General features: G+C 39.0%; 1 protein-coding gene across 1 annotated transcript in view; it reads left to right on the forward strand.

The window, feature by feature from the left end:
- alk (ALK receptor tyrosine kinase) overlaps positions 1-26,657 on the forward strand; it is a 362,245-nt gene that overhangs the window by 117,496 nt on the left and 218,092 nt on the right. Inside the window, exons 2-3 of the mRNA XM_061697428.1 lie at positions 18,384-18,488; positions 26,091-26,240. Coding sequence (XP_061553412.1) covers positions 18,384-18,488; positions 26,091-26,240 — 255 coding nt within the window. The remainder of the gene's footprint in view (positions 1-18,383; positions 18,489-26,090; positions 26,241-26,657) is intronic.

Genomic DNA, 26,657 nt, shown 5'->3' on the forward strand with positions numbered 1-26,657 from the left:
AATTGAATACACTACAAAGACAGGATATTTCATGTTTTAACTGATAAACTTGATTGTTTTTAGCAAATAATGATTAACTTCATTTTATGGCTGCAACACGTTCCAAAAAAGCTGGGACAGGGTCATGTTTACCACTCTGTTACATCACCTTTTCTTTTAACAACATTCAATAAACGTTTGGGAACTGAGGATACTAATTGTCTGGGGTCTCCGTTGCCGTATTTTATGCTTCATAATGCGCCACACATTTTCACACAGAAGTGTGATGAAATAATTTAAGTGTTTTTCTGTAGTTGAGCAATCAAAATTAACACATTAAAGTCCTGGCCCTAACTATGAATATATCATATTTACCAACAAAAAAAAACTCTACACACCTCTACACATTCAGAAGGTGAAAAAAAAACCAATAACAATAATTTAATGGGCTGCATTTAATAAAAATTTTATTTAAAAAAAAAAAGAAAAGAAAAGAACCAAAGCTGATAAAATCTTAGTTCCAGGCAGAGTAAAAAAATAAGATTAATAAAAAGAAAACATCCATCCATTTTCTGAGCCGCTTCTCCTCACTAGGGTCGCGGGCATGCTGGAGCCTCTCCCAGCTATCATCGGGCAGGAGGAGGGGTACACCCTGAACTAGTCGCCAGCCAATCGCAGGGCACATACAAACAGACAACCATTCGCACTCACATGCACACCTACCGGCAATTTAGTGTCTCCAAAAAAAGAAAACATGATATGTAATATATATGGCGCAGACCTTAGAGTTGCATTCGTATTCTACCTACTTTCTTGTTGAGAATTATTTTTGTCATGGCAGACTCATCAGGTTATGATAATAGCTACATTTCTACATAAATCGCGTGACATGATACTGACATGACTCAGTGTAACTTTCCAATGGTTTCAATGAATATGAGGGACATGACATTTACAGTGCTGTGTACTGAACATATAACATAATCGTCATCTCTCCATTCTAATCCAATGGATTAAAAAAAAGGAATAATTCACCCCATGGTTTTATATTGAATGTGGTTAGTTCTGCTGCTTCACAATATTCTCTCCCTTTATGTGGAGTTTGCATGTTGAAGCGGAATGAACAATTATCTTTATTGCGTTGATTTCTCCGTTTTTGCAAAACATCTTCACCATTTAACCCATCACGGTAGTGAATAAAGCAAGCACTCACCATTGTTGTTCATGGACTTGAGTTGCAAGAAGCTCAGATTCTTCCCTCAGTCCAATGACATAAAGGTTAATTGAAGACTTGTTGTGAATGTCTACGTGATTGGTTGCCTCTCCGTATGTTACCTGTATTTGACCAAGAATGGATGCAATGTAATCCATCCATCCATCCATTTTCTGAGCCGCTTCTCCTCACTAGGGTCGCGGGCGTGCTGGAGCCTATCCCAGCTATCATTGGGCAGGAGGCGGGGTGCACCCTGAACTGGTTGCCAGCCAATCGCAGGGCACATACAAACAAACAACCATTTGCACTCACAGTCACACCTATGGGCAATTTAGAGTCTCCAATTAATGCATGTTTTTGGGATGTGGGAGGAAACCGGAGTGCCTGGAGAAAACCCACGCAGGCACGGGGAGAACATGCAAACTCCACACAGGCGGGGCCGGGGATTGAACCCCGGTTGCAATGTAATATGGAACCAACTTAGAATACTCATTGGTGGCAACTAATGCCTGGATCAGACTACAAGTCAAATTTTGTCTTTCCTGATTGCACTATATAAGACTACTGCCATCAAATCTTGCCGTATCTCAAGCAGACAGTGGCAACACTACATTGAAATTTATTCCGATACCACCACATCCTCTCTTTTATGATCGCTGGGCTTGATCTTGTCAAATCAAACACTGTCGGAGAGGTGGAACAAGAGAAGGTCCCACCGATCAACTTGACCGGGTTCACTCGTTACCTTGGCGATACAAAAATGCGCAGTGCCAATGTATTATGTGTGTGTGTGTGTGTGTGTATGTGGGAGGGGTTTGGGGTGGGAGCGGGGAGGCAGTACAAAATGAGCAAAATAAGGACAAATGTGTGGTGGTTGTCACCGGTGCTCGGTAGAGAATGTTCATTCAAGGATTGCTGAAGTATGTTCATGTACTTTTAATACGATACGGCTTGCAAGCAGGCAACAAAACGTCATGTAGCCTAGCAAGCTGGTTATAGCACTGATAGGTTGTACGTAAACATGCCGGTATTCTGTAGAATTATGCTCTAAATCTTTGATTTATGTGCATGAATAAATGTTGACAATGGCAACCCAGTATGTTGACAACGGCAAGCATGGGAGGCGATGCGCAGGTTACAATACGCAATCCTATTGGTCGATGTCAAGGTGCTCTGTCGGAGAGTTGTCGTTGATATGTCACACTACATGGAAGATATCCAAAAAAATCAAACATGCTAGACTTTTAATTTTGCCATTGTAGGGCTATCGTAGGGCTAAATCGTTGGTCGTGGATTACGTCACACAACAAGAAGTTTTGTCGTTCCAGAAAAAATCGGCTGCGATAGCTATTCGGGCCAATATCGGGGCTCAAATCTGTTGTCTGATCTTGGCAAAAGAGTTGAACATCTAAAGATTTTTTTGTAGTTGACTATAGTGTGATAAAAGTCAAATCGAAGTCAATTAAGCGATGATGTCGATATTTTATCGACGATGTCATGGATATTTTTTCAGCAAAATCGAGCGGTCCCCAAACTTTTTGGGTCCAATTTTCAAGTAAGTGGGTAAGTAAGTTAGTGCGGGTCCAATGGGAGCTCTCTCTTCAGCAAGCCAACTCCTCTCACCTTGTGTTTCATAGCAAAGTGTATTGTTATACAGGACATTTTAGGCAGGCTCCAAAAAGATAGACTTGCTAATTTTAGCTAAAATCTTCCACATGCCTATTGCATCCATACAGCCGTATAAGTCATCATTATTAAACATAGCACTTTGGTGACGAAAATGGTGTTTCACTTGTGCAAATGCCTTCGCTTTTGGCTGCCAGTCCTGATGTACAGCTGGTATAAATGTTTTAAGCCTTGCAGCGATTGGAATAGCGGTAGCTCGTGAGGCTAGCCACTATTCACATTTACCACCTGTTTATTTGCATACTCTCAGACCTCCACAGATGTAAAAAGATTGTGCCACTTTGCTGGCAAACATTTCATTGATCCACAGAGCGTTGTAGTCCGGTGTCGGCAGCAGATGGGTGAGTCGTACGTTCTCTGTAAATTGGCCAATTGGAAGACAAGTTACCAAAAATCCATTATTAACAGTTAGTCGCCTTCAAACTTCAAATGACGATTTGAAGTAGTAAAGTCCACTCGTGGACGAATCGGTCAACCCCTTAGTGGTAACATGGCTTAAGTGTAAAGTATGTGCTAAATATTTACAACAGCAGAATGTATTGTTTGGTATATTATTGCCTGGCCCTTCATCACTCATATGGTGAATTGGCATTTGTGGGGCACACTGCTGATTGGGGTTGCTCGTATGGCGGCCCTTATGGGATCCAAACTGAAACACTGAAGTAGAGGCAATTGGATCAGAATAATGGCAGCACTACACAATACTCAATGCTCAGTAGACAAATTGAGGAACATCTGCTTGGAGCAATTTGTTTGGCAAGTCAGACTGTCGAGGCCGGTGAGAAGGGTGACAAGAACATTTTACCTTCAAACTGCGGATTTCGACTTCGGTATACAGCTAGCTGACTCGCTTCATACTAAAAGGCAATCTTGCTGATGTGAAGCATTGGATTCCTAAATGTTGAACTGTGTGTTTACTTCTTGCCAAGGAAAACCTGTTGCTCATGCAAAGGGCAAGGGAGAAGGCATGCTTCAATAAACACTGAGCTTAATCTAAATTCACAAAAGGAGGAGTTATGTCTTGTCCTGCAGGACAGAATCGGACTTGTGTTAATGAGTCACCTTTAGAGTAAATGTTCTCTTTCATGTGAGGCAGTTGGTCTTGTCGTAGAAGATTAGATTTCAAATATCAGTTTAGCGTGTTTTTAAAACCTTGTATCTCCACGTGCTTTGTTCTTGTTTCGTTCTTGATGATGGTGAAAAAAAAACAGCAAAAGGATAACCCCAAGCAGGAATCAAAGTGTGGTGTTTGTTTCCTCCATGACAGATTCAGAATATGAATTAGGCACACAAATACATTTTGAAGCAAATGTGGATGACTAATTCCCTTAAAATGTTTTAAGATTTCAAACATTGCGTTCCATTTGGCAATTTATAGCCAACTGCTGTGATCTGCCTCATATCCACTGTTCATTAGCAAATATTAAACATAAATGTATTTTTTTCTCAAGGGGTCCTTTTTGAAGATGGTCTCTGTGTAAGTAGAGCATTGTGGTAATTATATTGTGTCTCTCCTTGCCTCAGAAAGAAGGTTACTTAAACCAAGAATAAAGTTGTCAAAGTAACAAAAATAGGTACCACATAACCCTCTTACAGAAAAATATCTGTCTATATGAACATCTGAGTTGACAAGATGGAGCAGTGATTTTTGATTTTACCAAGGTAAAGCCAACGCTTGCAGTTTTTAGATGAGTGTACAACACTCAAGAGGTGAATGTCAATAGTTATAGATATATTTTCACATATTATTTCACACACAGGATTTTTTTCAACCATTTGTATCAAAAATAATTGTCTGTGTCAGAAGGGGACATCCATCCATCCATCCATTTTCTTTACCGCTTATACCGAGGTAGGCTGGGTGAAGATCCAGAATAACTTTCAAGCAACACCCTGAGTCTGGCTGATGTACCATTGTATCAAAGCCAAAACTGAAGCAGAGCTGCAGTGAGTTTTGTTGGAGGCACCAATTAGTGTTTGCTAACAGCTTTAGCTTCTGTTAGCGGCACATACTTGATTGCTCAGTGGTGTCAGGCCATGTATGTGTTTGGCAATCTGCTACACCAATTGAAAAGTGTAATTCAGTGGCTTGGTGACAGTGGCGAAGTGCTGACCCCATGAGTAAAAAAAAACCCAAACGTTTTAATGTCTTTAAGGACGGTTGTTTTTTTCACACTTAGGGCTAAACTTCTGCAAGTAGAAGCCACCTTGTCACTTCAACCCATAGCTCAGGCATTCCTCTGCCATCATGGTAATGAAATACGTTCCCGCCATTGTCTCAGTAGTATATCCAGTCGTTCACTTGCATGAGACAGGGCCGCCCACATTGAAGAAGGGGCGAATCTCAGCAAGGCAAGAAATATGGTGTGTAAAGTGTAGTATTTGATCTTGGCTTGGATCTTGGTATTTTGTCAAAAGCATATCAGAGGTGTGTTATAAGATTGTAACATACATGGAGCAAAACCAGGATTGTGTCTCAAAATCTTCAGGCGCTTTAAAGAAAAATGTATTTTTTATTGCCTTCATTCTACTGAGTCTAAAAAAAATCCTCTGGAGACCTTTTGATCCCAAGGTCCAACTCTTGGCCTTTTTAGATTCACGGTATTACAAGTTCAGTCTTTCATCGGGGGTCTCCAAATATCTTCTTTCAAGCTGGTAATTGAATCAAGTTAAAGCAAAGGCCTGTGCTCAACAGCTTAGCTTTGGTGTGATGTACAAGTTTGTTTGCATGACTGCATGCTTGCCTCAGATGTACATATTAAACCTATTGACAAAGTTAAATTGTCTAAAAATATGCATTGAAGAATTTATAGTTATGAGTTTATGTGTGGCAGCACAGTGGCCGACTGGTTAGAGCGTCAGCCTCACAGTTCTGAGGACCCGGGTTCAATCCCTGGCCCCACCTGTGTGGAGTTTGCATGTTCTCCCCGTGCCTGCGTGGGTTTTCTCCGGGCACTCCTGGTTTCCTCCCACATCCCAAAAACATGCATTAATTGGAGACTCTAAAATTGCCCGTAGTTGTGACTGTGAGTGCAAATGGTTGTTTGTTTCTATGTGCCCTGCGATTGGCTCAATCGCAGGGCACATAGGGGCTGTACCCCGCCTCCTGCCCGATGACAGCTGGGATAGGCTCCAGCACGCCCGCGACCCTAGTGAGGAGAAGCGGCTCAGAAAATGGATGGATGGATGGAGTTTATGTGTGGTGATGGGACGGGTGGGTTTTTGTATATTTCTTGATATTTTATTTGTCTGTTTTTAGCTCTATAGAACACTTTTGCATTTTTTACATATGAAAAGTGCTATATATAAAATTTGATTTGATATATGAAAGTGCTTTAATTAGAATAACGTTCATGTGTTTTTGAGAGGATTTTTTGTTTGTTTGTTTACAAATCAACCATTATCATAACAGAAAATATAGTGTTGTTGCATAAATGTTAGTCCTGCTGTACAACGTGTAATGGTAGGACACTGTTTGAACGCAATATAATTCTTACATTTTCATTTGATTTCCTACAGAATTGTATGCTCGTTGAGTGGCACAACATTAGCCAGGGTTTTGGTGTGGAAATCCAACTATTTATGCCCCAAATTGGAGGCACATCCCAAAACCACCAAGGGTATCACTCTTTTAAATGCAAAAGGACAGTCGTTTTAGATGCCTTGGAGCGAGGCCACTGACCACCAACAGCATTTGTAAAGTAAATTATCTTGTACACCAAAAAATCTGCCCTCCACATTTGTGAATTTATGTAATTTTAACGTTTGGGTTGTTTCTTCTGTACATAATGTTATATGATTGGAGTTGCAACTACCATTAAAAGCAAGTTTTGAGAGGTGTTGGACATTCCATATATTTTTGGGGACTTTTTCTGGACCTTGTAATGAAGCTTACTCTCTTCTCTCTTCCCTGGCTGTAATGCTAGCAGCTGTCAGACATAGAGTGGTGTGAACGGCAGGCATCAGATGTGTAGGCTATTTCACCATCTTTCTGTGACAATGGCTGACTTACAATGACTTCCAACCTGACAGTCTCTTAACCGCCGTGCCCCTGTCCTGAGTTCCAAATGTTATCATTACTGTGTGGTGGGACGTTATCATTTCCACCCCTTAGAGCATGGAGGCACTCACTGCAAAGTGGAAGCAGTGCAAGTGCTCTACAGCGTTGTGAGAACGACATTATAACAGCTGCAGCAATAATGGTTCATGCACACCAAGGGCTATTAAAGTAATTCATATCCAGCTCCCTCTGTTTCTAAGACAAATGTGGAATTATATGACTCAACCTTCAATACCCTTTGGTTAGGTGAAATCAGCTTGTGTTCAGGCTGGAGATTTAGAGATGTCAGAATCATAGATGAGGCAGAAAACTTTGGAAATCTAGAGACATGAAAATCTTAACAGGGAATGAGTAAAACAGTGAAGTCAGGTCATAGGTGCTTGATTTTATAGTCTCCACTATTGGACTGGTCCAGATCAGATAAATAGAAATGGGAGGGACAGCCACTCTGATTATTATTTCACCTGCCTTCCACTAGATTTGTCCCATTTGGCCTCTCGGGTGCAAGCCACAGAATAGACTACCATGTCCATGATTGCCTGCTTTCAATTTGCACCACCTTCTATTGCTCGACTCGTTGTATTGGCCCACCAGTCAAACACTTTCAAGATTGCAGAGTACCTTTTTGTTGCTGTTCACTGCAGCAACACTGATAAATGTATGTGTTCATCTTCTTCCTATCATCAAAAAGCAGTAGCTCTTGTAACTCAAATGATATCACAGGCATAAAACTCAAAATTCCACTAGAAAAAAATCTAAGGAAATGGTGGTACAAAAGTAGAAATAGAATGTCAAACAAAAATGGGGATAGATGGGACAAGATCAATGAAAGACCTCTACCAGCCATTCCATGATACTATACTATAGGCTTAATTACTACCATTGCCATGTTTTTGCTACTAATGTGAATATACAAAATGGAAACATTGCTGTTGGCTTTTAATTTATTTATTTATTTTAAGAAGATGCATTGATTTAGGTTGCATTGATTGTAGATGCATTGAAACTTATCAATAATGGAATTGAACCACATTTAAATATGCAAATCATATTTAAATGAACCCTGCACCTGAGATCCCGATCTCAGCATGGTCGGGAAAAAAGGACAATGAGCAAGGTAATGAAGAAAAATACATTTTCTGAATGTGAAGTTGCTCAATGAAGTGGAGGCGTGCAAGAAAATCCTCTTTGGCACGCTGTGCGACGGCGTTAACAACACGGGAAAGAGGAGTGAATGGGACGACGCGTGTGCGGCTGTCAATGCTGTGCGGTCGGAACAGCTCACACACGCTGAACTGAAAAAGAAGTGGTCAGACATTAAGGTGGATGTGAAGTGGAGGACAGCTGCCCACCGCCAGAACAGGTGGAGGAACCGCCGCGGAGGGCCTCATCCCGTTCGAGGAGAGAATCGCTGCGATCAGGGGTGACGCTGCTCTCTCAGGGGTGATGGATGACGTGGATCACCCCACAAGGTTAATACCATGTATTTTTAGAACACATAACGTGTTCATACAGTAACGTACACTCAGCCCTGTGAGATAATGGTTCATGCGGAAATGTTGTATGTGTGGTATTTGTAATAAATCTTTTGAATTCAAATAGAAGCACATCAGCATATCAAAGAGGATATCAAAAACTTTGACTCCGTTTTGATGACTCAATTTATTATTTTAATACACAGGAGAGGACACGCACACTGAAAAAAAATATTTTCTTAGAGGAAGAGGGGTAAATTATGTCATTTCAACACATTTTAATCATGCGCCACCGATGTACATTTTCAAATTAAGGAAATTCAAAGGACTCTTTTTATGTGCAGTCGCAGCCACGCGCTCCATGTTCGGGGGATTCGTCCACCGTCCCTGTCGTCTCAGGGATCCGACGCAATTACACTTCAACAACCAGTTGCTGCTGCGCCCGTGCAGACTGAAAAAAACAGTCGTATGAATTTACTTAATTTGAACCTACATCGGTTGCACGTGATTAAAATGTGTTAAAATTACATAATTTACCCCTCTTCACCGAAAAAAAAAATATTTTAACACATTTGAATCATGTGCAACCAATGCACATGTTCAAATGAAGTACATTCAAAGGACTCTTTGTTTTTTTCAGTGGATGTGCTGGAGTCAGACAATCACAGAGGTAATCAGTCATTCAATGAATGAAAGTTAATAATTGAAGTGAGTAGGTCTTATTCACACTCAATGCGTTTTTTTTGTTTGTTTGTTTGATGTTTCTATTTGCCCTGCGATTGGCTGGCGACCAGTTCAGGGTGTACCCTGCCTCTCGCCCGAAGATAGCTCGGATAGGCTCCAGCACGCCAGCGACCTTAGTGAGGATAGGCAGTATGGAAGATGAATGAATGAAAGAATGAATGATTTAATGATGCATTTTACTCACGTATTAAGTGTAATAGATACATCAACACAAACACTTGAGACCAATAATAAAGTTGATTGTACCAAGTGTCATTTGAAATTCAATTAATTGAGTGGTGAAAATGTATGCAAGAACAAGCTAGCACTTATTATCATGTATCATGTTATTATAAGGGATTTAAACACAAAAAGTAAATAAAGAAATACATAGGAAACATATACATGCAAGACATGCAGCAAGCCACAAAATAGATAGATTACTAAATATACTGTATAAGCTAACTGTTGCAGTACTTACTTTATTTCTTCTTGAAATGTTTCATTTTTATAGCTACTGCTCTGTTTTCAGTCAGACAAACTCAAAATTCCAGCTTTGAAAGCCCAAGACAGGCATAGCGATTCATCGCAAGTTGAAGACCACAGCACAGACACATCTAGTCACAGTTAGACATCAATTCTCACAGATATTGATCTGTGCAGGCCATACCCTTGAGCAAGGTGATTTTACACTTATCTCCCCAACACTCATCTCAGCCCAGTGTTGAATTTGCTGTGCTTTGGAGTTGAAATGAGGAATCCCATGGTTTTCGTTTCTGACTGCTTGTCTGTATTGCTGTTTGCACAATGTAATTGTCAAACTTGAACATAACCACACACTTGAACAACACATAATTAAGTGATGTAATGGCCCGTTAACTTGTAAAAACGGATACTTGCACACATACAATTATTGAGCAATTTTCCTCGAGCAAAATCCCATTATAGACTCATTACAAAATTGATCAAATAATTCCTTTCAGGCAGTAAAGTACAGGCGTCAGACTCAAGGACTGTGGGCCAGACCTGGCCTTACATCATTTTATGTGCCCCTCAAAAGCAAATCATGTGTGTCAACTTTCATGGTTCTGCTAAAATCTGCACGAAAATTGTCATATGAATAATAATGTTGGGATAGTGCAAGCATTTTACCAGACCGCTTTTTACAGTAATAGTACAAATTATTATCCTTGACTTCTGATTTCAAAAGTGGTTAGCCATTAATTTATTGTTGACTGTAAATGTAATAATATGAGGAGGCATTAAACATTTACATGATTTCACAGTCATGATGGCTCTGTCAAGGAAAACCGTAACTACAATGTGGCCCGCGACAAACATTTTGAAAATGTCGAGAAAAATAAAACTCAACACATTTAAAGGAGCCTTACAGAGTCAAACATAAAATCAACTTTACGCTCAACTATTTGATTTATTGGGAATATAACCCTTTGGCTAATCAACATTGATCAAGAATCAGCCACTTATAGCAAGCTGAAATTTTATTTCAACGGAAAATTAAAGAAAAAGTTTGTCTTATCAAATCCGGTACTGTCTACAATTATCTGGTGAATTCTCATTTGTAACAAAAGCTAGATTCGCCCACCATCATCTACGATAAAGATTTGTAAACTAGAAAAAAAACAAGTAAGAATTAATGATGCCACAAATAATCGTGTGTGTGCGTGCACATTCGGGCTGCTGAAAATAATCAGCAGAACCTTTTAAAATGCCCTGCGATTGGCTGGCCACCAGTCCAGGGTGTCCTTCCTATCACCAAAAAGCAGTAGCTCTTGTAACTCAAATGTTTCTTTCTTTTTTTTCATCAATCTGAACCAATCAGATTTCAGATTCAATAAACAGCAGTAACTAGCTGGTCTCCGGTGACGTTAGAATTTTTCCGTCCTCTGATTGGTTTAGAGCTACTCGAGTGGATTTTCCTTACATAACACTACGTGAAGCCGGCGGCTGAGCAAGAGGACGAACATGACGGAAATGATGGTTAAACATTCATTGTCAAGGCGTACCTTTTTAGGACAAACTGGACATTTTGACAATAAGTCGGACAATGCTTGTAGCTGGCTGGCATTTTTCAACCCGGTAAAGGATTTATTCGCCACTTCAATATCTATGTAGCTGGCTCGGACCCACGACAGCTAGCAAAAGAGGATTGATTTTGTCTATAAATAATACGCATTTCTGGTGAGTATGATATGTTTTATTGAAAGTTTTTAGATTTTAGTCATGTTATTAGGGTGTGGTGGAGAGCTTTTGTCTGCTGTTTTGCCTGCCTACCAAAGGCCCACGTCTGAAATGCACCACCCACCACTGCTCACATGGAACAGTCCTTGAGTGGCAGGGGTGGGTGAAATTATTTGTACCATATTCATATTGTGAGGCATTGTATAATTATTTAACATTATAGTATCAAATTGATATTTTAGCTCTCTGATGCATGTGCTGATGCACACTTTATGATCATTCTGACTTATTAATACTTTTGATTAATTGCAACATTTGATCCAACCAGTTTGTGTTACAGGTTTTGGACTAATGGATCATGGCTGTAATGTATTCAGCACATAATTGTCAATAAAAGTTGACTTGGAAGTTGGATTGATGAAGGCAGTTATTATTATTCTTAAGTAATAAGACAAACATAAATCTTTATATTAAATTCCATCCATCCGTTTTCTGAGCCGCTTCTCCTCACTAGGGTCGCGGGCGTGCTGGAGCCCATCCCAGCTGTCATCGGGCAGGAGGCGGGGTACACCCTGAACTGGTTGCCAGCCAGCCAATCGCAGGGCACATACAAACAAACAACCATTCACACTCACAGTCACACCTACGGGCAATTCAGAGTCTCCAATTAATGTATGTTTTTGGGATGTAGGAGGAAACCGGAGTGCCCAGAGAAAACCCACGCAGGCACGGGGAGAACATGCAAACTCCACACAGGCGGGGCCGGGGATTGAACCCAGGTCCTCAGAACTGTGAGGCTGACGGTCAAACCAGTCAACCACCGTGCCGCCTGTATTAAATTGAATTTCTTAATTTTATACATTCTGAATACAATTACATTGCAGTGCATACACAATTGTTTTCTTTCACAATATATTGCATACTGGTTGTCATTTGTTATTCACCAAATAGCTCCTCTTAATGACTCATTAAAAGCGAATGTAATTATCGTAATAGAGGTGTGAATTGTGATTAAGTACTAGTGCTTAATTAAGATGAAAGTAAAACAGCTTGGTAAAACCATATTTATATATATTTTAATCTGCGTGCAATTCTAAGAGAAAGATGCACATGTAAAATTCCACATTTTTTCATATAAATATTTTATATATAATGGAGTAGCTCTGATGTGTTTGGCTGGCTTAATGCGAGGGGGAAATGGTAGGCCACATTGACTGTAGGTATCAAAAGTACCGCAAAATTTGTTTAGTTTTGAAATGAACATTTATTGTCATGTCATTAAAAAACAACAACAGCTATGCCTTCTACAGTAAAAATAATTCTCATGCAAGACAACGCATAGTCCCTTACTGCAAAAGGCATTAAGGGAGAAGGGAGAAAAACAAAATGTCATTCCTTGACATGTCACTATTGAGAACCTGTGGCATTACCTTAAAAGGAAGATGTGCATGGGCTTATACCACTAAACAGCATTTCTTCCATCCTGAAATACGATAGATTAAGAAAATGTCACATTTCCACCCTGCACTTTGAATTTTTACGTGGTGTGTCATGAAAAATGAAACATGAAAACATATCATTGTTTGTGTGGTATTCATTCAAGCAGACTACGTTTGTCTATGGTTGTGACGCACCTGTACATGAAGATCAGATCATATTTTAAGATGATGACTTGATGCAAAATTTAAGCTAAATCCAAAGGGTTCACTTACTGGAACGCTATGTGTCTATGTATATTCATGATGAAACAATATTAAAATGTCATAATGTCAAAATGATTAAGACCAAAATGATCACAATTGTGGCGGCATGGTGGGCGACTGGCACATCCGACTCACAGTTCTGATGACCCGGGTTCTAATCAGGCCTCACCTGTGTGGAGTTTGCATGTTCTCCCCGTGCCTGCATTGGTTTTCTCTGGGTAGTCCAGTTTCCTCTCACATCCAAAAAACATGCAACTTGAAGACTCTAAATTGCCCGTAGATACGAATGTGAGTGTGAATGGTTGTTTGTCAATTTGTGCCCCACCGGTTGGCTGACCAAGTCCAAGGTGTACTCGGCCTCTCACTCGAGGTCAACTGAGATAGACGCCAGCACGCCCGCGCCCCCTGTGAGGATAAGCGGTATGGAAAATGGATGGATGGATGATAACAATTGGTATTATCGTGATTCTTATAAAATAAAAGTGAACTAAAATGACAGAACACCACAGATACATGCTGTGGAAACTATTTTTGAAATGCAAATAATATAAAATTAGCAACCCTATGTACTGTAGTTTTTGCATATTACAAATGAGCAACGAATAAAGTGAATTTATGCCTGAAAAAAATGCACTAACAATGAGTTTAGCTAACAGTTATTCAGGTGTATTTAATAACGGTGAGCCTCTATTAAAACAGAACATTTAAAAGGTTTGCAATTAACTCATCTCAATTCAACAAAAAAGAACAACACATTACCAATGGCTTTTATTTTGAGCTGATAATATTGACAAGGTTAACTCATAAATTCATGTCGCTGTATTTAAGCTTTGAAAAGACTTTTCGTCCGCTTATTTTATCCAGGTGTTAGTGTTTCCTACTTGAGGCTCCACACAGAGCTTGTCTGCTGATCAAGAGCTTAAGTCAACAATATCTGGAATTCAAGCATTACCGGCATTCCACTTTTCCTCTCCATTTCACAAATGTAGTGGGCACAGACTCTCATTGTGTTTTTCACAATGGATGCACTTTCTTTATTCTTTATGTGCAGACAAATAGCTATACTTATGATGAAAAGCGGTGAATCAACTTGTTGAGTGGGGGGGCACAGTGATTGGTGAATGACGAGGCCATTGCATAACATTCCACAAAAAAAAAAAACCTCAACTATATATATATATATGTATATAAATATTTATATATGTATATATATATATATATATATATATATATATATATATATATGTATATAAATATTTATATCTTGTTTACCGTTAGTGTTTTGTCTTTTGTTGTATTGTTTTCTCACTCCCCTCTAGAAACCTTGTTCAATTCAACTGATCGACTCTGATTCTCAATAAATATCCAGCAAAATACTAAGAAACCACAGCGGCAGCTTAAAAGGTCCATTGTGATGCAGTAAAACTGTTCCGGCATTTAAGGGATACAGAACCTCCTTTATGCTTGACCCAACAGCCGAAGCTGAACGGGACAAAAAAAAAACACATGAATCCACATGAATGTAATAAATAAGTCAATATTCTTAAAATAACCTAAGTCTATAAAAGAAGAACTGTCTATCAGGGATGGATTGGAAAGGCTGGTGCTATCATGCAGACATTTCAAAGAGTAATTATTAGAGGTCGGACACGCCATCTAAATTCCCAATTGCAATGTGTAGTGACACATTTTGGAAACCACCAAAAAGAGGTTGCCAAAATGTTTCTTTTTAGTTTGAAATGGCTTACTTTTACCAGGATCCCACGCTGTATCATGGCAGCGGTCTGTTTATTCTGATCTATGTGCTGTAAAATGCATAAATCAACGCTGGCTAAGAGCCGCTAGTCAGCTATTTGCTGCTAGGAATCATCTGTCACAAAGTGATTAATTAATCTTGCACATCCGTGCAGCTGTTCAGGAACGGCCAATATTTCTTCTGAGAATATCGTCTAGGGGGATAGGAGTACGTGCATCCGTGACTCATGATAAACTGCAGGACTTGGCTACTGTACACTGCGCACGTGCACAGTAAGTTAAAATGGCGGCCGTAAAACAAAGAAAGTAAATACGACACAGCCTCACAGCAAAAACATTCCTGGTTTGAATCAATATTAGCTCTGGCTTATCCCTGTGGTTTTGTGGGTTTACTTCAGGTTTGTTTCTTCCTCAAAAAAAAGAATACAATAAAATAATAACAATATATTTGAGGTCAGTTGAAGACTCGCTGTTACCCCTAGGTTTGTTAATCATTCAATTTTGAAATCAACTCTGCATGGTCTAATTGATGAGACCTGCAGTCCTTTGACCTTAGTCGTGCCACTATATTAGCTTCCATCTTGAGGTACAATGCCCTAAAGTAAAATGAAGACTATTTTGTGAGAACAATGTACACTTTTCATGAGGAAATGCAAAAGCCGCCACCAGGACAAGGAAGAAAATCTTATATAATTCATTAAATTAGTGCTTCCACTGTTAAATCAGATGCCCCACAGTCACAAACATTTTATACAGCATTGTAAATTAGACATAACTTTTTTTCAGCAAATTTACCATCTGTGGATGAGCCATGTTATGTGTCCTTAGTGAATTCCTGACAGGCTGCTTTCTTAGGGCTCTTATTTTATGCTTGTAATGACAATGAAATCATTTTCTTTAATGAGCATTACCGAAGCCCAATTGACATCTTCATCATCATGCAGCTCAGTCTTGTCCTGTTCTGTGGAGCACCACAGAACAATACTTTTAAAGATGTCAAATTGTGTGTCTTAAATGTTGCCTCAAAGGCATTCGTGTGGTGGTATTACACGGTTTGCTGTTAGGCCGAGCTGCTATCCCATCATATGTTGTGCAAGCTAATTGCAGTGTCGGTGTCATGTTAAAAACCCATAGCAGTCTGCAGAAAAATGTTTTTTTCCAAGTGAGAACAGCTGCTGACCCTTCTTTGACTGACTGAACTATTCATAATGTATGTACGTGTGCTTCTGAGACCCAGCTCGTTTGCCTGTCCCTTGTTATGATCGGGACTCTCTGCAGGATGGATTCTGTGCTCTCTCCCAAATTCAGTTTGCAGATTGTGTAATTTGGAGCTTTAAATCAGGTTTTATGGGCACTACTTTTCACTTTATGAGCTGTGTCCTACATTTGAACACAAATCCCTACTTGTTTACAAGACAGGTTTCATGCCAACAATATTAATCTGCGATATCAGTTTATGACAACAGCAGATTTACAAGATACACTTACAATGTATCTACTACGTCTTCATCTTCTCTCTTACTTATTCCTCATCACGCTCATGTAATCTTTATACCCTTAGAAAAACCTGACACATTTAAATGTAAATATTACTGTCACCATGTTGATGTTATCGCATAGTTTTCCAGGATTTGATTGGAAAGATGGTCTCATGAAACGTGTGAGCAAGTGACAACGTGCGCACATAGATGGTTTTGGTTCTAGGGAGCGACATGACTGGAATTCTGTCAAAGTTAGCGCTTACTCAACATGAGGGGTCCTCTGATGGAAATCAATGTGGTCTTTTGTAGTTTTGAGTGGGCAGCCAATCCAAATCTCAGCTGTCCGATTTGGAGGCGGGAGACTTTGACAAGCATTTAATAGTGCGTTACTGAAGCAGACAGGTAATCCATTTATTTAGGCAGTAATGTATGTATCCCAAGGTAAATCTTTAATTAATAGGCAAAAAAGAGGAAGACAATCACGTGGGTGACCAATGTGTCCTACAGTATAAAATGCAGCTCAATCACGTCCATTTCATTTCGCTCTAATCACTGCAGCTCAAAGTCCAGTTGTGATCTGTCATTTTCAAACATCTCTCTTTAGCTGGATCTTATCACTTCACCTCCTGGAACTGCTCAGCAATCCCCTGTGGTAAGGACAGAAGGAAAAAAAAATGAAAACCCTATTGCTGTGATAGTCCCACCAGTCCCACCTACTTTGTTTTCATTGATAATTATTTTTTTATTATTATTATTCTTATAAAAGAAAATCATTATTGTTTTTGGATCACTGCACTATTGAAACAAAGTCTGCTGAAAGCAGTGCATTACCTCACTGCAGTATGCACACGTCAGTATAAAATATTTTACTGCTGAGTCGCTTATCCTAATAGCTGTGTCAGTGTTTCTACTTAGTGGCTAGATCATATGGTCGTGTGATGGTTTACAAGCAGAGTCCCAATTGTAAATGAGTAAGTACCTCTGAGATTTGGATTTTAAAATATCAAACCTGAACACTATTAAAAGTTATATGGAAAAAATAATCAACAAATCTCTAAGTTTCCTAACTAAGGGATCAAGGAACTTAAAACATATCCCTTATTGTGGTTTCTATTAGATTACGAGAGGTTAGGATTTGGGTGTTTTCTGTTCAGTGCGGTTAATTACACTATATACTTAACAATGGTTATAGTTTGTTACGAAGCCAAAGGAAATATGAATAAAAACGTACCTTGTTATGCCGGGAGTCTGGAGTATTCTGGTGTGGAACTATTTCTTGATGAGCAGATATTTGTTGGTAGCAGAAAATATGTTTTAAAACCATTGAAGCCCCTTATGTTGGTAAGACTGAATTCAAACATTACCAAGGATAAAAATCATTGTCATGTGATCTATTATGTCTCCAGGTGTCAGATTGAGCAGAAATAGAACTTGGCCCAAACTCTTTCTGCTCTTTTCAGGGCTATGGAAAGGAATGTTTACAATCAATCCCCTCTTTAAGGCTCATTTAAACTGATTGATTAACGCAGATGTCTGCTTCTTTGGCTGTGGCTTATTGGACTGTGACTGTGTACTAATTATACATGGACTTGGGAGAAATAGCAGGTGAGCGAACGATAGTAGTACGGCAAGGAACTTAAGGCAGAAGGTTCACACAAAGTTGCATTCATGAATTGACAATAATAGAACCCACTTTGCTCTTGTGATACTTTATGTGGTCTGCGTTTAGAAGATCAAAGATAATATCAGTAATATCAACTCAATGATTAACAATCGAAATACAACCTTACAACCGTATACATACAGGCTTAGTTAAAGATACATCTTTTGGAATATTATTTATGAGATGAAATCTGATAATGGCGTTAAATCTAATTGAATTTTACAAAAAAGCTTAATTTGTTAACAAAGACAAAGCTTTGTTTAAAAAAAAAAATCACACTAAGTCTTTGCTGTTTCAGTAAAAATATTTGCACTGTTGAATATGCCAAGGAAACTAAAACCACACTGCACACTGAACAACTATTGCCTGAACTGTTGTCTGATGCAAAAAGAGAAACTTTTCTGCATTTCCTCAAGGTGGGGTGTTTATTTTCTCTTTTACAGGTGAGTCATTGGCTGGTAGGACCGCCATTCCTCAAGGGTACTGGAGCTTTTCTTGGGTAGCTGAGGATGATCTGAGCTTTCCCAACAATTGGATGCCCATGTCAGGTGAGTTGGACATTGTTAACCTTGCTCAGCACGATGGACAGGCCCTGGCGCCTCTGTCCCCCAAAGATCCTCTGCACCCAATTGGCCGTGACGTCTCGCATCAGCTCTCCATCACAACAAATAAACATCTCTGTCTTGCCTGCCCTCTACTTTTACATGTTCACGGCCATTGTTAACAAACAATGACATTACGGCTTTCTATTCTATTTTATCAATGCAAAAATACCACAAGAAATGCTTGACTGTGTTCAGTAACAAACAAGCCCATTTCACCAACACAAACAAGTCAAGCATGCAAGAGTGACTTCAGTATATAGTATATTGATTTTCTATTGATTCTTATCATTAAGAATCAACAAAGTTAGTAAAGATCATTTATAGGTACTGAAGTTAAGTTAGGTAGGTTGTTAAATAAATGCAAATATGCAACACCTTTAACACCCAGCACTGTGAACTATAGTCCCTGGTTAATTGGACCTCTAATCACTCATTCACTGGTCCATGCTTATGTATAAAATGTTCATTGGCAAGACCCTACCTATCTTTGCTCTCTGCTCACTATCCATACCACTACTTTTTTTTTTATTTTGCACTGAATTGTAGCATACACTAATGCTGTAGTCACTGTTTAGGTTTCTCTTTAAAGTGCATTGGTACTGTAGTAAAAAAATAAATAAAATACTCCAGAATACCATGATCACACTGCGCAATTGTTTGGTTGGACGATGTTTTCACTAAATAGTTAGAAGTTAGTCTGACGAAAGCAAAAATACACTAACTGTTCCATTTGTTTTGAGGAGGGTATTCCAGTTTTCTGTGTTCTCCTAATTTTTTCACAATTGAAAATCAAGGATCACATTTACCGTAATTTCTCATGTATAATGCGCACCCATGTATAATAGGCACCCCCAGAGTTGACCTCAAAACTCTGGAAAATCCTTCTACCGATGTATAATGCATTTTTACAATGCATGATTTTGCTTATACCCATATGATTAAAACATGAATTATTATCTGTATTTTGTTTTTTTTTAAGAATTATTCTGAAGTTTAGCACTTTATTTGACCAAGTAATACTTTTTAAAAATTCAAAGCCCTATTTTCATTTAGTAAATTAGAAAATGCACAGTTGTGCTCATTTGTTTGATTACCCTGGCAGAATTTGTAAGATGGGTACAAAACATGAAGGACTGGGCGAAACACATTTAATTTTATTTTAATGGGATTAAAATTAAACAGTCAAGCATTTCAGAAAAGCATTATCATTAAACAAAACATAACCATAAAGAAATTAATTATGGTTGTTGTTCAGTCATCAGTCATATTTAAAAAAAAAAAAAAAAGTATAATGTGCACTATTGACTTTTGACATTTTTTTGGGGGGGGGGGGGGGGTGCGCATTATACATGAGAAAATTACGGTACTTAACATTGTGCTGAATATCTTATTATATATATATATTTTGTGGACATCATCATCATGTAGATCATATAGAAAGTAAAATAACTCATATTAAGTAAAGAAACTTTTTTATTCAAGTTTTATTGGTTTCATTAAAGAGACCATCTAGCATCATGAAGTGCTCTGAAATGTGGACTCTTTAAATTCAGGGCGATCTCTTACTATTTTGAACAGAATGAGGATTTTCTATTTAGTTTTTTAAATATGAATGAATCATATTAATTCAAATTTTCATAACCAAATTTGACCTGTCTCACTGGACTCCCTGAAGAATTAATGCAAGTAGAAAAATATCATATATAATTGAGAAATAATATTGTAATATTTCTTAGCAATTTTCTTAAACATTATATATATATATATATATATATATGCGGCACTGGTTAGCACATCTGCCTCCCAGTTCTGAGGACCCGGGTTCAAATCCGGCCTCGCCTTTGTGGAGTTTGTGTGCTCTCACTGTGCCTGGGTGGGTTTTCTCCGGGTACTCCAGTTTCCTCCCAGATCCCCAAAAACATGCATGGTAGGTTAAGTGAAAACTCTAAATTGCCTTTAGGTGTGAATGGTTGTTTGGGTCTATGTGTCCTGCAATTGGCTGGTTCAGGGTGTACCCTGCCTCCCGGCCTGAGTCAGCTGGGCTAGGCGCCAGCATACCGGCTGTTTAATGTTCCACCTTCTATTTTTTTCCACAAATATCACACATTTTGGAACTGCATGGATCATGCCTAACATGGGATTGACGGATAGCTTTTTCAACAAAATTAAAATGACCACAGTCGATCAGCATCTCCATGACCTTGGGTCACATTATAGGACACACCGCTCAATTGTGCTCCAGTTGATGAATGTGTCCTGGGTCCGTGTCATGAAAGGCTCATTAACAAATCAACACCCTTGTTAATTCACCATGTATGTTACGCTTAATAAATGATTTCCCCACTGCATTAAAATTAACTAATGGACTTTAAAGCTTGTAAACATATTGATTGTATGGACCCTGTCATTTATTGTGTACTATGAACGGACTTCACTTGTATTTGAGTTATATACAATTATTTCCCATTTAATAATGCAGCCTTGTTGAACAGCATTGAAAAGTTTATCCCAGCAAAACTCCGGATAGTATGTTAATGCAGGTGTGGTCCTTGAGTTGACCGGTCTATATTCTACAGTCTTCCAAGCCTCATGAACATTCATGACTCATGACTGCAACCTTTTGATAAGTTGGGAATATGTGTATATAATACGATGATAGCAATTTGGATAAAAAATACAGATCTCTTGAAGCATTTCATAAACAACAAATAGCATGCTGATTGATTTTCATTATGTAAAATAAATTGACTGTAGGCTGCAAAAAGAATCAAGAGTACTATCTTACTTAAAATGGAGCTCCATATAAATTTATATCCATACCTGTCAGCCACACAAAAGAAGTGATATTGCACACCTGCATCTTTCATATGAAAGTTACCTTGTACCCATTAAGTTTTCTGTTTTCTTCAGCAAAGAAAATATGTGCTGTGTCATTGTGCACAGTACTAGAGTATATTTCATGTCTGCCTTAATTAAACTTGTTTTTTGGTAGCGAACATTTTACATTATTGAGAGACAGGAACCAAAAGCATTAGCAATGAATATTTGTTTTTGGTATGTGCTATAAAACCCTGCAGCTATAGATAGATCATTTAAGAAATACTCAACTGTGTTTTGATCTTTATTATTTCCATCACAGTATCTGTTCTGTTTAGTCATTTTGCTGGAAATCTGTTTAGGCAAATGTATTTGGTAATTTCATTGTTTTATTATACTGAAACTTTTCATTTGAGTAACAGGAGTGTGTTTTTAGCATATAATAAACAAATACATGAAATACAGCCAGATGACATTCGTGTTAATAGCTTGTCGACAGCAAGCACACATTACAGTGATTCGATGAGAAATAAATAAAGAATACATTAAAATACTAAGAATAATTTAGGTAACCGGACTGTGCCAAGATGTTTTACCCCCCTCTGTCCAGCGTGCTTCTTCATGCTGTGCAGCTGCTTCCTGTACTTGCATCTGCTTTCTTCTGCTGCAACTTGACAAGACTTCTGGACAACTGCATATTAGGTTCTCAAAAGTACTTTTACTCAAGAAAATGTATGCTGTTATCATTTTTAAGTAAAACGTTAGAACGATAATAGAACAAGACTACAATCTTTTCAACATGTAAAAAAGTCATTCATGAAATGCTCCCATTGGAATCCAGTGGTAAACATCCATGTCCACGATACAAGGTTTGCAATAAAAACTAGAGCGTAATATAACAACATTACTTTTGAATCGTGAAACCCAGTTGAAGAACGCACTCCTCTATAGAGTGGACCCCCGCTATTGGCAGGTGATAGGGTCTGGGCCCGACCGTGAATAGCGAAAATCATCAAATAATTGATGCCCAATAAGCAGTTCCCACAAATAACAGGGGTAGATCCACCAACCCCCCCGAAAATTTTGAAAAACAAAAAACAATCATTGAATAGGTGAATCTGCCAATGCCGAACCATCAATATGCGAGAGTCCACTTTACACAGATACTAGTGTAATGGCATCCTAATTAGACCTTAGCCTATTGTAACAAAAGCATAGATAATATTGTGCTGTTTACATTGTGCTTTCCCATTCCATTACATTTTTTACACGAATATTATTTTCCCCTCAGCGGGCAGTAATGTTTTTAATTGCATTGAAAAACAACAGCAAAAGTAAACAGCAAATGATTGACACCTTGTCAGTCGCACCTTCTGTCTCTGATAGGTTGTTCTTCCTACAGCGCGGTGGTTTCTTAAAAAAATAAATAATAATAAAAAAAACAATAATTTCAAAATCTTATCTGCATTTTATCTTCAATCTCAAACTGCAGTAATGTCTAGTTAATGCTAAGTATATTCATTTGTACTTCGTGATGCATCATAAAATCAATGTTATTGAAAATGTGTCACATCTCTAATTATTGCTGCTCTGAAAAACAGTATCAGGTTTAACCAAGAAAACGTTTGGGCAGACCTGAGGGTAAAAAAAACCCATGTAGGAAATGCTTTTATGGTCTCTTTTTGTTAATGGCTCCTCTTGCTGCTATAACTATTATGTGCATCCATCCATCCATTTTCTGAGCCGCTTCTCCTCATCTAGGGTCGCGGGCGTGCTGGAGCCTATCCCAGCTGTCATCGGGCAGGAGGCAGGGTACACCCTGAACTCGTTGCCAGCCAATCGCAGGGCACATAGACACAAACAACCATTTGCACTCACAGTCATGCCTACGGGCAATTTAGAGTCTCCAATTAATGCATGTTTTTGGGATGTGGGAGGAAACCGGAGTGCCCGGAGAAAACCCACGCAGGCACGGGGAGGACATGCAAACTCCACACAGGCGGGGGCGGGGATTGAACCCCGCACCTCAGAACTGTGAGGCTGATGCTCGAACCAGTCGGCCACCGTGCCGCCCTATTATGTGCAGTCCAAAGGAAAACAAACCCATGCTCTCTTGAGTTATCCAAATTACATCAGCTGATTTAACAAGGGAAATTGGAAGAAGACATGCCAAAAACACGTGATTAGCGACTTTAAGTTTTAACCAAGTCCTGTCACATTGACTGGACTCCAGACTGGCTGACTCCTGACTCCTATAATCTCTTGGAGAAGTCATTAGCCTAGGGGTTCATGTACTTTTTCCACCCCGAACTCGGGGTCGAACTGATAAGTCAACGAGTCGTCAGCAGAGAAACATATCAATGAGGTCTGCGGACACATTTAAGTTATCCGCAATTATTCAGCAGCTCATTCTGTACTTTAATAACGGTATTCCGCAATGTTCCAGTCACGCTCGGATTATTAAGGTCTCTTCCTCATATATGATGTCACCAATCAGACTATTTGCGCTGCTTTTTAAAGGGTATGCAATAACTCGCTTCCATTGGACAGGATTGAAGCCGGCTGTGGTGACGCCCACACCATCGCAGACGTCCTATTTTAAATGCGTTGTCAGTACACCAATCCACTAAAGTACCAAAACAGGGTCTATCCCACCTTCTCGTAGAGTGGGTAGACAAATACACAAGCTCCGCGGACATCTGGGGTGGATCAGATGTATTTCATTCATTAGCAGACCCGGACTCAAGCAAATCGGTTTCTTCTTCTCCCATGTCAAAAACTATCGGTGTGTCACTTGCGTGCTGCATTTAAAAGACTCGCTTTGATTGGACAGTATTGAAGTCGGTTGGCTGTGACCACTTAATTTGCTCCTACACCGCCTGTGATATTGTTTACTACAAACATTTAAGGAAAAGGCACCTATTATACTTAGTATGTTCTAGATATTTAATGGTGTTCATAGATACTGTAGGTGGTCCATGTTTACGGTAGATTAAGCTTTACTAAGGTACATCCTACCATAAGTGAGGACACATCAATAATCTTCACATGATGGAAGTATATTTCCTATCCTGTTTATCCTCATCAGAGTTGTGGGTGTGCTGGAGCCTATCCCAGTTGACTTGGGGTCTGAGGTGTGCCAGCCAATCGCAGAACACATATAGACAATCATGGACAAACAACCATCCCCACTCACATTCACACCTTATTACAATTTAGTCTTCAATCAACCTAACGTGCATGTTTTGGGAATGTGGGAGGAAACTAGAGTACACAGAGAAAACTCATGCGAGCACCGGGATAACCTGCAAACTCCACAATGGAAGGCCGGAGCCTGGATACAAACTCACAACCTCTGAAATGCGTGACGGTGTCATGGTCTGTGTTTTGGTTTGGGTTGTGTTTAGTTTTGTTCCATGTTTTCCTGTGTTCCATATTTGTCGTGTGCTCATTAAGTTGTTGTGTCCACCTGTTCTCGTCTGCTTTGTGTCGACCAATCAGCTCTCTCCAGCCACTCATGTCTTGTCCAGGTGTTCCTCGTTGTCTCGTCTATCTGTTTGTATTTAGTTCCCTGGTTTCTTTCAGTTCTTGTCGGTTCATTGTTGTTGTCACATGTCTCTGCCATGTCATAGTTGTCAGTTCTCTTTATCATTGTGGTATGTTATTGTCAGGTGTCATTCTCCCTTTCTATTCCACGTCTTACTCACAGGTCATAGTTTGTTTCCAGTTTTAGATATTCGAGTGTTTCTTTGTTACTTTGATTTGATTGGTATCTGTTGTGGGACTTAGGTTTAGTTTTCCCTTTTTGAAGATTAAATATTATTTTGAGACTCCTGCCTTGCCTCCCTGCTTCCCTGCAATTGGGTCCACCATGTTCTTGCCTTGCGTTACTCGCCCTCGGCTTAACCACGTACGTGACAGACGGATGTGTTAAGAAGCCGCAGAACGGGCTGATTCGGCAAAAAGAAGAAAAAAAAGCATATTTGAGCATAATTTATTGCTTGTTTAACATTTGGTTAGCCTACTGTTAAATTAACTTTCCTTCTAGCCATGTGCTAATTATGATACACTCATTAGCGTGATCAGTGACCTCACATTACACTTCTACACTGTCTGGACAGATACATTTGCTTGGTTTAACATATTGACAAACAAACTTAAATACATAATGGAAATGTGGCACTGGGAAGTTAGCAATGACAATGCATGATACATGGACTGTATGTGTTCAGTGGACGAACGTCCTTGATTACTTCTCTGATCCCAGCTAATATACAGTATATAAACATAGATGAATGGTAGGGCGTTGCTTTCCCTCCCTGTCTCCAATTTACAAAGGACTGACAATGATGGTAATAATTGTAATTATTAACAATCCTTTGATACATGGTCTTACGCAACTATTTTTGAATTGAACTTTAATTACAAACAAAGTGTATATTGATGCACTTACTGTATCTGAGCATCCTCTTTTTCCACTGGCATTATGTTTTCTTTAAATACAGTATCAGATATGTTTCTGTTCATTCAATGATTTTTGACCCAGTTTATTATAATCAAGCATCATCTGGTCACTGCGCTATGGCTTTTCCTTTATTGAGTTTCTCTTTCTTTTTCCATGCAAATCTTTGGTCATTTGTACCTTGTATTGATTATACTACTACTGCTATAATAAAGCATTTGGTATCATTTCTTCTCAGGATAATTTTGAATGTCTCTTTCTACTAGATCTGCTGTGCAACAGAAGCAAAACATGCAACCAGAATTTAGATGGTGTCCCTGAGTTTACATGGAACATAGTGACTACGGGGGACACATGGGAAGAGCACCACCAAAAGACCGAAAAAAGGGCGGAAAGTTCCCAAGGGTGGGAGGAAGGTAAGAGCGAAGGCATCACATCCCCCCCATTACATGGGAGTTTCACTTTTCATTAACAGATTCCCTGTTTTCACTCGACTTTATAAAGGTGTGGCCATCAATTACTTTCAGTGCCTGAGTACTTTTGAAGCATCTCAGTTTGGTCTAACAACCACAAAAAAGTAGAAGGCAACGTTTGAAAAAAAGCTATTTAAATAATATATTTTCAATGAGATGTTCCCTGTAAAAGATCTTTACATGGTTTACTGAATCAATAGTCTGAAAAACAAATACTCTTTACATTTTCCACATACTGAAGCATCATTCATTTTCATACCTTGGAAGCTGAGAAAACACTTTCTGCCATTTTATCTCCTGAGGTGATGGTGAAATGGGGAGGGGGGACAATCAATGTCAGTTCACCAAACAGCTTCCTCA

This window comes from Phycodurus eques, chromosome 14 (assembly GCF_024500275.1).
Source record: "Phycodurus eques isolate BA_2022a chromosome 14, UOR_Pequ_1.1, whole genome shotgun sequence".
Lineage (NCBI taxonomy): Eukaryota > Metazoa > Chordata > Actinopteri > Syngnathiformes > Syngnathidae > Phycodurus > Phycodurus eques.